Raw genomic sequence first — 13,814 nt, forward strand, 5'->3', positions numbered from 1 at the left:
GTAGGCATAGGGGACACAGAAAACAGAAGGTGAGTATCCATAAAGAAATACTCTGAGCTTTAGGCTGATAGGGTGGGTTGACTTGTGGGCAAATTGTGACAAATAAGTTTCTGTGGTGTGATTCACATACATTTGATTTCTGAATACAGATTAAGTCTCGTTCGAAATTTCTGGGCAGGAGTTAAATGAAATTTTGTTGATCAATACATATGACCCAAGGGCAATATCTGTTCCTTTTAATATCCTTGGATCTATTTGGTCTGTCTTGCCCTAAAACTTTGATTGGACCAAGAGCCTGGGGAACAGGGGGAAGAAGGGCTGGACTGGCCTCACTAGACCTTGAGTCATCACTCCCCTTTTTCATGTCAACTTACTAGTTCTTCTTTTAACTTTGGACATTGTCAAGATTATTCTCAGTCCTTTTAAATCCTGACAGGGCAGAGGACTGCAAACACCATTTTGCTTGATTAATGAATATATATGGCTGGAAATATTAAAGAATTAAAATATGAAATAACTAAGCAATTTTCTGGGGACATTCTGTGGGTTCTTCAACCACTATCAGTAACTGTGATGCAAAGTGGTCTGTGCTGTGAGGATGATGGCTCTCACGTGGGCAGCGCATTACTCGGACACACGGTTATCTGGGCCCACCTCCACCCCCAGAGTCTCTGACTCTCTGTGGCTGGGGATGGATCTTAAGAATCTGCATTTCTAACAAGTTCCCAGATGAGGCTGATGCTGCCAGTCCAGGGATCACATTTCAAGAACCACTGGTGTTGGAAAATACCAAGTACAGGTGGAACTCTGAGGAAAGACACCATTTCTAGTTGCAAGGGAGGAGAGAAGAATATGGCGGAGGTGTTGACACCACACGTGGGATCTGAGCCTGCTTTCTTTGTCTTTTAACCCATCACCTCTGGGACAGTCAAGGGGAATATCAGGGGGAGGGAAGGGGTAAGAAAGTTCAAGGGCATTCTTGGAAAAGATATTCCCAATTGTTAATGAGGAGGAGAAGACTGAAGATACAATACCAGTTTCCACTGGTAAGGGAATGGAACTTGATGAAACATAGTTTCTCTTATTTTCTTAAAATCAGTGTTAGTTATAACATAACAACTCTCAAATGGAATCTCCTAGAAGGATATGTGCAAGTTTTAGAGGACTGGGCCACTGACTAGAAAAGTTATCCCATTAAATGAATGACTCTCATCTGGGACTCACCAGCCATGTCCCAGATGAGAGCTTGTCAGGGAGGCCAGTGGCCGGTCCTAGCTGGCTGGTACAGTACAGATAGAGGAGAATGAGGGAACTGCACACACTTCGATTTTCTCCTCGCCTCTCGGGAACTCTGAAATGCCCATCTCTGCCTTCATCTTTTCATTATCATCAAATAATATTTCTTGAGTTTACTCATGCACGTGGCCCTGTCTCCTTTCAATCTGCTCAAATTTTCTTCCTCACTTCCCTTTCTCTTCTTGACTTGTTCTCAATTTGCTGATTTTTTCTCCTCCGGTTGCCAGCTGTGAACATCATCCCCACCCACTCTATCCAGGATTAGCTTTTTCAGAAATGGCATCCAATTGGAGATGCAGCGGGTCTGAGGTGGCTTTTTTCATTCACAGGCTGGGATCACACTTACTGGACAGAAGGAATTTATCATACAGTGAAGCATACCCCCACCTATGCCCCAAGAATATGAAACAGTAACCAAGAGGAATTTGCAGATGCCTGCAGAAGGATTCCTTCTCCATATCTACATGTTTACAACCTTCCGTTGAAGGAGAAAATGCTCGTGTTCTCTGGAGACTGGTAATAGACATATATTAAGATCTGACATACATTAAGATCTGGGAATCCTGACTAGTCCAGCCTCTTAGCCAGAACCTCAACATCCCCCTTACCTCATCGAGACATCTCTCATACTGTTCCCTTTGATTTTCATTTTCCAAAGCCAATGCTGAATTCTCTGCCTGCAGTAAAGATACAAAAATAATACAGCTAAATCAATGAAATGTTGTGTTATGTGACAGCTTCTTCAATACAGTTACTAAATATAGCTCCTCAGGATCCAAAACAATTTTGTAGAAGAATCTTTGATAAGTTTGTTCTAAGTACTATTATAAATATTTCAGGGATGGCTTCCATCTTATCAGCTTGTTCACAAAAAAGACATTATCACTGAAAGAAATGCAAAACTTGATATTCGGAACAGGTAGAAAATCAAATCATGGCCTGACGTGAAAGCGTTCCGTAAAAAAGATTACAATGTTTATTTCATTCGATGAAAATGTAAATGTAAGAAGTGCCTTAATCCACTTCATTAAGACCTGTCACGGTTTCACAACTTGAGATTTGTTTAGGTCATGAAAAAAAAACCTCAGGTAAATTCCTGAAAGCGTAATTCCAAATGCAGACTAAACACGTTGTTTCCCTTGTTACTCAGTGACTTTTGACCATGAGACTATACTGAGAAATTGGAGAAATAAACTATACTTGAGTCCCTCTGACCTCCCTTCTCTTTTTGAAAGTGCTGCTTTCCTGCTCCTCTGAGCCTTGTGGGTACCTGAATGTTGAATAGGTTACTATGGGTTACTAGGGTGAATATGCTTACTAGGTTATTAGCAAAATAATAAGAATAAAAGTCATCAGTAAAAGTATATTAGGTTTTAGAAGAACCATGAAATGGTAGCATGAGAACTGCCCTCTGCATTAGGTGACCTGGGTTCACTCCGGCCACTGCTGGTCCCAGCCTGCATCCTGACCTAAGTTACCCTTTCCCACGGCTGCCTCCCTAATCCCCTCAGCAAACCCCCCCCTCACTACAACCCTGCTGACATCATTCTATTTACTCATTTCTCTAACCCTACAGTGCACACAAAATTGTTACACTACAAAAAATAATAGACAAATTCACAATTTCTTTTTTCTTTAGAATGCAGGTATATAGTAAAAATACTGTGTTCACAGGATACTAGACCAGCTTGCCCCCACCCCACACACTTTAGTGTGGCTATGCTCTTCATCTGACACTCAGTTCAGTTCCTTTGTTTCTGACAGTAGTTGAATTTAATTTCCCTTCTTCTTGTTGGTTTCATTTTATTTTCCGAATATGGAAAACGTTAATGATTCCAAAAGTCAAAACTATACTACAAGGAGTGAGGAGTCACTTCCTTTCCTACCCCTTCGAGCCCATCCCACCCACCTAGGACCGGTTCTTACATGGCTGTCATTACTTCCCTGGCTGTCTCACTCTACTGCTACCATCTAGGTACCATCCCGTGCCTTGCCCCCTCCTATTACACATGCAGCAGTCAACTTTCCCCTCACACTTTTCCCCTACAATTCTCTAGTCGCATTCTTTCTATTTTGTCAGAGTTGATCACTTTCGCATGCTATTCTTCCACCCTTGCCCTGTATATCCTTTTTTAGCCTCTTTACTGGATGATGATTGGGGAGGTTGGTCTTATATGTCTCTTTTATTTCTATAGCATCTTGAAAATTTCCCTCTTCTTTTCCCCTTCACAATCACACTTCCAAATGGTACCTCTCCTCTCTCTGCCTCCTTTCCCCCAGAAACACTGCCTCACTGAGATGGTCACCTTAGGTCCCACACACTTTCAAGCCCTGCCCACAGCCAGCCCTGGGAACCACATCTCCACCTGTGATCAGATTTGAGCTCGTGGTGTCACAACTTCTCTTTCTGGGGGTGCTTTCCTTGTACCCTCTGCTACCACTGCCCTGGGACACACAGGCTTGCTGCCAGAGTGCTGTGGGTATTTGATGTTTATTTTCCTATGGACAGCAATTTGATGTCCTAGTGTTCTGTTTTCTGGTAACACAGAAGATTCTATTTGTGCTTGGTTGATTTAAATCTTTTTTTTTTTTTTTTTTTTTGGTAGATATATGAAAAGTTTCAGCTTTAGGCCCATTTGTTACTTAACAATGAAACTCAGGTGGCCTGACTGAGCTAGGATGTGCACAAAAGGTGAAGACAACGGATGGCAAACAGTCTGCTGGGAGATGCCCTAGCCATTGTCGGATCACCTCAGCCTAGTTGTCATTCAAGGCTGAGGAGCCAAACTCCTGTTACTTCTTTAGGTCTCAATTCTAATACTTGGCTTTGACCTTTTGCCTCTGGGCTCGAATCCCTGTTTTAGCAACTCCCCTTAACTCCCCAACACTCCCATCCCTCCGGCGGATCCCACCATGTTCACTCCATTCTCAGCACTGAAGCCCCATCCTTCTTCCTGACATCTGTTTGGATTTTTAAGTGCTGGTTATCCCTAGACTGTTCTATCATTCCATTCACCCAAACTAAACGGAAAGCTTTTCCTGACCTGCTGCTGTTCCCTCCAGGCCTTGCTGTGGCCTGTCACACAGAATCTCCTTCTGCCTGCAGCAGGTGTAACCTCTCAGCTCCTTGCCCAGCCCAGGTGTGCAGGCTGGGTCCACTCCATTGCCGTTGACCTGGCCATACCAGGTTGTGTAACCTTCAGCAAGTCATTGAACCTTTCTGGGTTTACAGTTCTTTAGTAGTTAATGAGCAAAAGGAATGAACTAGCCATTTCACAAAGTGACTTCTGGTTCCCATATTTGGATACTATGAATCATGGAGAAACTGCTAGAATTTCAATCTTATAAAGTCACGGCTTTCTTTGGAGAAATTAAGCTTTCCTGGGGTCTGCCGCATTTAGTAAGGCCACAGCACAAAGGATGACATGGAGAGAGAAAGGAAGGAATAGCAACACCAGTTTACATAGCTTTCACTTTTAACATCTTGGAAAAACTGTGTAAGGAAATAAAATTGAAAATGGGAATTTATATGATGTCTACATTTCTCTTCTACCCACAATATCACGTTGCAATAACACTCGAATTGATTCATTCAGATAATTACCATCATTACACCATTTACATTACTTGCCTCACGTTTACTGCTCTGACAATCTCTTACAGGCAAGCAAATTAAATACCTAAAGGATGCTGGTGAAGACATAGTAGTCACATTTCTGGTTAATGTGTTCAGTTGCAGAGACCAATTTAATTGATGTAATCCTACATATCCCAGGGGACGATGGAGATATTAGCAATTATGCCAGTGAAGTTAAAATAATCTTGAAGTCATGATTTTCTTTAATCCATTTGTGTTTATTAGAAATTCAGTATTAACCTGCTACCAACCGGAGAGAACAGGGGGGAAAATAGAAAAAGAAAAAAGAAAACTTAATTAAATTTGATTTAAAGAGATAGTGACTATTTGTATGGCAGGGTTGAGAAAGGATAAGGCAGAGGGGGAAAGAAAATATAGGTGTCACTGCTGAGAATTACAGAATGACCACACAGGCTTTGTCCACTTTCAATAAGTATGTTATTAAATCAGTGTACTCAGAGGACGTCATTAGAGCCTTCAATCAAATGTAGTAGTGGGTCTTTGGGTTCAGCTTTGTCTTCCACAGCCATCAACAACTTTTGCTAGACTTAGCAGTCCCTGATTGAGAGGATTTCCTGCTCTGTGTGGTTTTCTCGTAATTCCAAATTATAGGGATTTAATATGTTTCTGATTTCATCCCTGAAGTCCTTCAAGGTCTTTACAAAACTGAAGAGCTTCGTGGAGTAAATCTACATTGCTTTGGTGTACCATGGAAAATGGGTCTGATTGAGTATATACTTAAAAGGAACTCTGTTTCTTAAAGGCCCTGCTCTGTGAATGGACAGGCTGGCTAGAGCTGACAAATGATTACAGGGACCAAGGCTTCTAAACCACTGCTCTACATGAAACTGCTAAGTCCTTATTATGTCTAAATCTTTCTCAATACATCTGTGATGCTTGAATGTTTGTATCCTCCCCAAATTCATATGTTGAAATCCTAATGCCCAAAGTGAGGGTATCAGGAGGTGGGGCCTCTGAAAGGTGAGTAGGTCATGAGGGTGGAGCCTCACGAATGGGATTGGAGTCCTCACAAAGGAGGCTCTGAGGGTTGCTAGTCCCTTCCCTCCAGCAAGGACACAGTGAGAGGGGGCAGACTATGGCCATGAACCAAGCAGAGGATGCTCACTGGCATGTGACCATGCTGGTGTCTTGATCTTGGACTTCCTAGCCTCCAGAATGGAGAGAAATAAATTTCTGTTACTTATGAGATACTCAGTCTGTGGTGTTTTGTTACAGCAGCCTGAACACACTAAGACAGTATTCTTTTCTACAGACCAAAGGTAGAACAGTTCTATACAAAAAACTTTCCTCTGCATAAAATAACAACTCCACTAGGATTTTCACCTCTTACACTCTGTCCCCACTCATCTATGCAAACACGTATTTGCTGCTGGATAGCATATGCCACCTCTCAGGTCAGGCCCAACCCCTGTTCATCTCACGAAGGTCAAGTTCTTATTCCCTGGGCTACACCTTTTGTTCCACTGTTCTAGATGGAATATGCTTCACTTTCCCATTGGCCTTTCTAAATTCTACTCATTTTTTGTGGTCTGGCTAAGATCTGAACCTGAAAACTTAAATGGGGGCATATATTTAAATTAAAAAGTAATTTCAGATGGACAAAAAGGTTTCAGAAACATTACAAAGAATTCCCCTCTACCTTTCACTCACATCCCCCAAAGGTTAACTTTGACCACACTTGCCTTATCCTTTGTTTTATGGAGGAAAGAAGAAGGTGGAAAGAGAAGGATGTCCTCTGAAGGGGAAAAAGGAAGAGAAGAAAAACTCCAATTCACAATAGTTAAAAGGGCTGCAACACTGCGGCTTCCCTTCTGTAATAGCTGGCCTTTTACAGAATGACATCTTCCCAGCTTGCAGAAGACCCTTCCATTTAGCAAAGGCAAACAGGTCAGAATAAGGTCAGGAAAAAGGCATTTCTCTAAAAATCATGGTTTGGGAAAGCGCACTTGTTTATGATCGCACCTCCGAACAGAGTCCTGTGGCACGTGAGCTAAATACCCCAGCTGCCCATTATAGTGCATCCCAACAACTTCACTCTGTGGGCTGAGAAACTTCACGTTCAGCCTTAAAAACAAAACAGAGAAACCCCAGATATCCTTAATTACACTGTAGTCTGTTCTATTTTGAAAACTATCTAAGGAGAAGGCCCTATGGGAGTGGCCGTGTGTGCCACGCCATCCAAGACTCTACATTTCTGTCTAGTAGAGTGGTAGAAAGCCTGAACACAAAGGATACCAAGAACTGGACCTGGATATTAAATCTTCTTCCTTTTATCTTCATCAGTTAAAACTCATGGGGTTTCAGGATTATTCATCTCATCATGTCTAGTCATGGCGGTGGCCATGTTGGCAGGGGTGGGGTGAGGCGGTACACAGTGGAAGAGCGTTTCCCACAGACTGCTTTTAAGATCATACCTGGGCCAACGTCTAGAGCTGCTGTGCATCTTGGAGGCAAATTTTCCCACTCTACAAAATTTCAGGAAATAGTTATAAGCTCTGTCCATCCACCAAAGGAATAAGACATGCATCCCTGGAAGGCTTAGAAAAAAACCTCTGTGCCCATACATGCATAGACACACTGTCAAAATGTCCTTACCCTTGTAATAATCTGAGGGATGCCCAGTAAGTCTGGCCCAGCACAAGTCACTGGGGATCTAAATTCAAGTAAAATAGCATCCATGGCTCAAGGAGTGTAGGATCCCAAGCAATGAGAACCTGTTCTGCAGGCCATGTCCGCAGGTTCATTTTAAAGAGTTGATTAGAAACCACTTCGCAATGAAACCTCTATGTACTTTCAGAATTTAAATCCTTGGGTGGAGCATTAGACTAGAGGATGGCAAACTTGAGTATGCATCAGGATGACATGGCGTGCATGTTAAACCACAGATTGTTGGGTACCATCCCCAGTGTTTAGATTCAGTGTATTTACGGCAGAGCCTGAGAATGTGCATCTCTAACAAGTTCCCAGGTGATGCTGATGCTGCTGGTCTGGGGACCACACTTGGAGAAGCAGTGTCTCAGAGCGATCAGCTTCAGACCTCCTGCCTCCCCCTGGCTCCCACCTCCTGTAGTAGTAGAACTGTTCAGGAGCTTCTCAATGCTTCTCTGGAATTGGGGATGGTCACCACACTTGTCATCTCTGCCAGGAAGCCTTTACAAGTCTCTTGATGTGAAATAGGTCCCTGAGCTCTTTGCTTCCACAATGTACCGACTACAGGTTTCAAGTAGAACACCTACCGTAATGATTTTCACTACATACAGATAAAAACACCATACAGCTTTGCACATTGCTTTCTCTGAGTCTGCTTCTCTCCCCCCAGATCAGTGATTCTCACTGCGGGAGAAAAGCCTCTGAGAGAATATTTTTCTGTGTGTGTGTGTGTGTGTGTGTGCGCGCATTTAGAACAGAAAAAAGTGTGTGTGATTTGGGAAAGTATTATTTGATATTACATTGTATCTGGAAAATAATAAAAGGTAATGCTTCCATAATACAAACAAAAAGAAAGCTTAATAATTGTCTTGCCTATGAGGATATGCTGGAAAGAAATCCATGTTTGGAGCTGACAGGCAGTAGGAGGGATCTATCATCCCGGGAGGAAAATGTGAGATTCTAATTGGAGGCCACAGCGTGCTTTGCTAATTTCCTTTCAATTTTTTTTCAATGGAAAGAGGCCTGGCCTTTGAAGTCAAGTGAGCATTTATTTGGATCCTGATGCTGCTTCTTGCTTATCATCACCTCAGGCAAGTCACTTGGACTTTGAGTCTGTCTCCTCCTTGATGAGCAGGAGTGATATACACACCCACTACTCTTCTGGGGTTGAAGGAGATGACGAATGTGAAACATCTAACACAGAACCTGGCCCACTATAGAATGTAGTCAATGCTAATTTCCTTCTGTCCTTTACAGAACAACTCCCTGCTGGACCCTGGGCAGCTCACATACTTTATCACAGGGAAGGGTGCTGGCCGGGATAGAAGTCGTCCTGTTGATTGGGAAGGTTTCAGCCAAGAGTCCTCAGAACTGGGTATTTTAAACAGCTTCACATACAGATTCGCTCAGGCGCTGGCCCCTTGCACCCGCGGTCTCCCTCTTCTGTGTTGCCCCTTCACTCCTCTCTCTTCTTAGTCCCACTTTCAGGTACCTACTTACCAGCTGCCCTCTCCCGCTAGATAACCCTGCTCTCAGAGAGACACTCTGAGCTTCGTTCAAACTAAGATTCAAAGCTGATAAACAAAGCATGAAGAGGATTTGCATTTTAAGAGAGGGTTAAAGAGTGAATCTTTAATTGTAGCATTTTAGGAGCTAGAAGGTGGGCAGGTATGCAGGGGTGGGGAGTAGTCTGGGAGAGGGCACTGCATCATCAGTGATCACCTACTAGGATTTCCTGTAAGGCTTAGAAGGACTTAATCGTAATAATCTCCATGTCTTCGAGTAGCTGAAAAGAACGACGTCCTTCCTAAACTGTACACATGAAATAGTCGCCTACCTGATTTGTGGATGCCTTATACTCTTATAGCTCCCTGCCCACCCTTTTATTATAGACCCCATCACACAATAGTCCAGGATGGTCCACATTCCTCCCCACCACTCCCAGTGCTCTTTGAAGGCAGACACCTTTGTCTTCCACACCCTGCAGTGTGCCAAGAATGTGGAAGGGACCCGTACTATTGGTAGTTCTGATCCTTTGCATACACAATTCTTGCATCCTGTGGATGTAGACCACAACTAGGATTATAAAAAGAAACGTTAATTGGTTTAGGGAGATGAATGTTTCCGCTTCATGCTTCCAAGATTCTGTTTCTTGGTTCTACTCACACTTGCTTTGCCAACCCTTGCTACTTGCACAGGTCTTGACATTTTGGCAAATCACCACAGCTGCTGGTCCCCTTCTGCCTGCCCCACCCCCGCTCCCACCCCCACGGCTATAAACAAGAATGGAAAAGCCCAAGTAAACCCTTCAGACTGACACAGAGTGAGAATAACAAAGCTACACAGACACAGAATAGTAACTGACACATGCACCTGAAAATAGGCTGCACACAACAGCCGCCGGAGTCACATGCTCACATCAGAAAATCAGCAAACTCCTCTCCAGGAGCATGCTGGCAAATACTGAACAACTGTTTCTTTGAGAGAGAAGAACCTGCTTTGTGGTCTTCTCCGATTTCTATGGTGTAATTACTCTCATCATGACTGATTTCCAGCTGCCAAACACAGAGCTGAGAGGAGAGCAGAGCAGAGTACTTTCATGTAGCATTCCTACTATACAGGAGAGAGCACTGTGGTGGAAGTCAAATGTTGTAACATAATTAGGAAGTGATGAATTTTGAGTATATATTACCCTTTATCTTGAATCAAGATAAGTTTATATAATTTAATTTATAACTGCCATGTTTCACAATGAGCTTGTGATATTCTCTAAAAAGTACCAATTGGCTCTCAAAAGCTGGCATGAGCTGGCTTCTGCACACCATCCCGCACACCATCGCTTCTATCAGAAAGCCTGAGAAGAGCTCTCAAATGGTGTGATCACGCATTTCTATCTGCTAACACAGAGGGTTGACTACTTGTGCCTGCTTTTTCATCCAGGAACAAGTCTGCCCCAATGGTGACCATCAGGTCTCAGCTCAGATGCCATTCCCATCTCTGCTTTCTTCCTAACATCTGTTTTGATTTTGATTTATGTTTGATTTTGGAAACTCAAACATAAGGCTCTATAAATTTATTTTTAAGGGTACATGTACCTCCTCCCTAATTAATGAGGCTGCCTCCTTTGTCTCTGCATTTGCTAAGGGGGGATTTACCTGACCTCCTCTCCCCTGTGACTCCATCCCCCACCCTCCACCAGCTAGAAGAGGAAAATGGGTCTTTTCAGCATGGAACAGACTGTGCTTGGGAGTCAGCCTCGTGTTGACTCAGGGAAGTGAAGATTTGCGTATCTGACAAGTGTGTGTTTTTCAAGACTGGTAGAAACATTTCATTATTCCAAACATTTAATACTACTGTCAAATTATTCCTATTAAAACCGAAAACCTTAGCAACTTAAAAAATTACATATTTGTGCTCAAAATGTAACAAGTATTTTTAATTGTGACAGAACCAAAAATTCAGGTTCTCTCAAATTCTTAGCAAAAACAACCTTTGAACATATTTCACTCCCCAAGTGTGCTTTCAGAAATACCAGATCTACAACTTTCAAGTAATAGGAGACTAGAGTGAATTCTGTGGTTTTGGAAGAGTCGCAGAGAAATTTCACAGAGCTGAGATACGTGAAAGGATCTGATCACTCTGTTGAGTAAAGAATGTCTGTGACATTAACCATCTGTCATTTTAGTAGTTGAACTATACAAAACTTGACTGATTTACATAACATAATATCAATTGATATTCTGACCCTATGACCTCATTTAACTGAAGACCCCTAGACTATATGGGGTAGATGACATTAGTCCCCCCCTTTACAGATAAAGAAGCTGAAAGAGACAGTCCATATACATCCTTTAGACTACAGGGTTTTCTTTATATACACAGTCCTTATTCTTTAACTATTTTGAAGAAAAAACATATAAACAAATACAGCCTGAGAAATATAACCTGAGCGGTTGTCCCCACTCTACAAAGAAGCAGGCAAAACAGGTGGTTGAATTGACTGGGAATTCCTTCAGGAAGAGGCATCTCTGACCTCTAAACTATACAGGAACGGAAAGACAAAAAGAGGAAGTTAACAAGCACAGACATTTGTGTTCCAGGAATCATTTTACCCCACCGAGGAAGTTACTTTAACATGTGAGTTAGAACTACCAAGATAAATCATTACACATGCACCAGATCGGCACAAACATAAAAAACGTGTATGGCATGTGTAGACAAACACGTGGAGAAACAGGATCTCCCATACACTACTGGTAGGGGTGGAATTTAGTACACGACTGTACAACAGTTTGCCTCGACCTACTGAAGGAGAGGAGACTCATACCTCCTGGCCCAGCAGTGCCATTTTCAGGTACCTCCACTACCGGTGCCTGTGAACACACACAGCAGGATGGCAGTACACATACATTCACAGCAGCTTTGTTCTTCCCAGCTCCCAGATGCAAATAATTCAAGTGAAGATTAACAGTGCAAACTGGTAAGTTGTGATAAATTGATGTAATGGAACACTATACAGAAATAAGAAACAGTAGAATAGAGAGCATGTAAAGTATAACATGTACGAATCTTGCAACGATACCACTGAATAAAAGAAGTAGGAAATACATTTAAACATATTTATACACACATATGCATAATCTCTGAACATGATTCCATGTACAAATGTGAAAATTGGAAAAATTAAATCATGTTGTTTCGGGATACAAAAATAGGAAGTAAAACTATTTTTTCAAAAGGCAAGAAAATGATAATTCCAGAAGTCAGATGAATAATCGCCTCTAGTGGGGAGAAAGGGGGCTGTGATAAGAGAGGAGCCCATGGGCTCTGGGCTACTAGCAGTATTTCATTTGTTGACCTAGTAGCAATTACTCAATTGTTTGCATTATAATTTTTCACTAGTAAAAATGCATTTATGCACTTGTCTCTAAACACATTTCTCTCTCTCACACGCGTGCGCGCACGCACACACACACCCACCCACACACACACACCCACACACACACCCCTAATAGAGCACTAGGCAGGCTTGAGGGCAAAGGAGTTCTGGAAGAGATTCGGTGTTCTTGGGCAGCCCAGGTCTGATGTAACAGGGTCAGAGGGTGCAGAGTGGGGACACTAGCCAAGGCTAAGGACAGAGAAGTGGAAGGAACCAGACACTGTGGTGCAGGGGAGGTATGGTGACCAAACGTGTATTTTAACTAACTACCAAGCACCAGTGACAAAGAGGGACTACAGAGGCAGGTGAGGAGACCAGAAAGCATGTGACTACAGCATCCCGTCAAGGATAACCTACCCCTGAGCTAAATCAGTGACATCAGGAAGAAGGAGGGAGATATACATTAGAGAGAGAATTCAGAACACATTCACCAGCTCCTAACCAGCATCTAGATGAGGACAGCAACAACCAAAGAGGAAGCAAAGGTTGATATTCTAGGTCTCTGTGAGGGTAATAAAATCTTTGATAGAAAAAGAGAGTGAAGATCGACAGATAGACAGTGTTGTGGGAGATTTTTAGAAAGAGTCTATTGCTTTGCCATGTAACATTTTTTTCCTTTCCCACAGAGAAGACAAAAATGACAACAATGTGTAACCCTTGTTCTGAAGCAAGGTGTGCCCGCAGTCCCACTGACCTCTCCCAGCTTTCTCCGCATTGTTTGCACGTTTACAAGAAATCCTTTTCAGTGGTGCTGATGGCTCACTCTGACTCTCGCTTCAATCTTTATGGAAGAATACTGTCACTTTTTTACCAGAGACAAGGTTCTTATCTTGTTGCAGAAAGAATTCAGAGATGAGACGTGGAGGCTAAGAAAGTAAAGTGACTATTTATTAAGCGATAATACGCTCTCAAGGGGAGAGTGGGCAGATTCAGGTAAGCAGCTGTGCTGAGTTTCTTTGGCAAGCTGGTTATATGGGGTGTAAAAATGAATGGGAAGAGTATCATTGGGAGGGAGGGTTTGGAGTCATATTTCCTTATTTTCATCCAAGCTCCATCTTCCCGAGGGGAGGAGGGATTTTTGTTCTTATTTAGTCTTGATCGGAAGTGTCGTGGTGTTGGTGCATGATGGGTATTTCTAATTTGCAAGGCTAATTTTATTGTAATGAGGGTATAATGAGCAGAAGGTTACATTTGGACGCCAAAGATTTGAGCCTTTTCCCACCTATCTTTGTCTGTCTCTAGGATCCTTATCACCCCCAAATGTGTGGTTTC

At 42.6% G+C, this 13,814-nt stretch overlaps 1 protein-coding gene across 2 annotated transcripts in view; it reads right to left on the bottom strand.

The window, feature by feature from the left end:
• NCKAP5 (NCK associated protein 5) overlaps positions 1–13,814 on the bottom strand; it is an 829,955-nt gene that overhangs the window by 194,306 nt on the left and 621,835 nt on the right. For both annotated transcript variants that reach the window (XM_032479328.1, XM_032479329.1), the window contains exon 8: positions 1,905–1,973. In XM_032479328.1, coding sequence (XP_032335219.1) covers positions 1,905–1,973 — 69 coding nt within the window. The remainder of the gene's footprint in view (positions 1–1,904; positions 1,974–13,814) is intronic.

This window comes from Camelus ferus, chromosome 5 (assembly GCF_009834535.1).
Source record: "Camelus ferus isolate YT-003-E chromosome 5, BCGSAC_Cfer_1.0, whole genome shotgun sequence".
Classification (NCBI taxonomy): Eukaryota; Metazoa; Chordata; class Mammalia; order Artiodactyla; family Camelidae; genus Camelus; species Camelus ferus.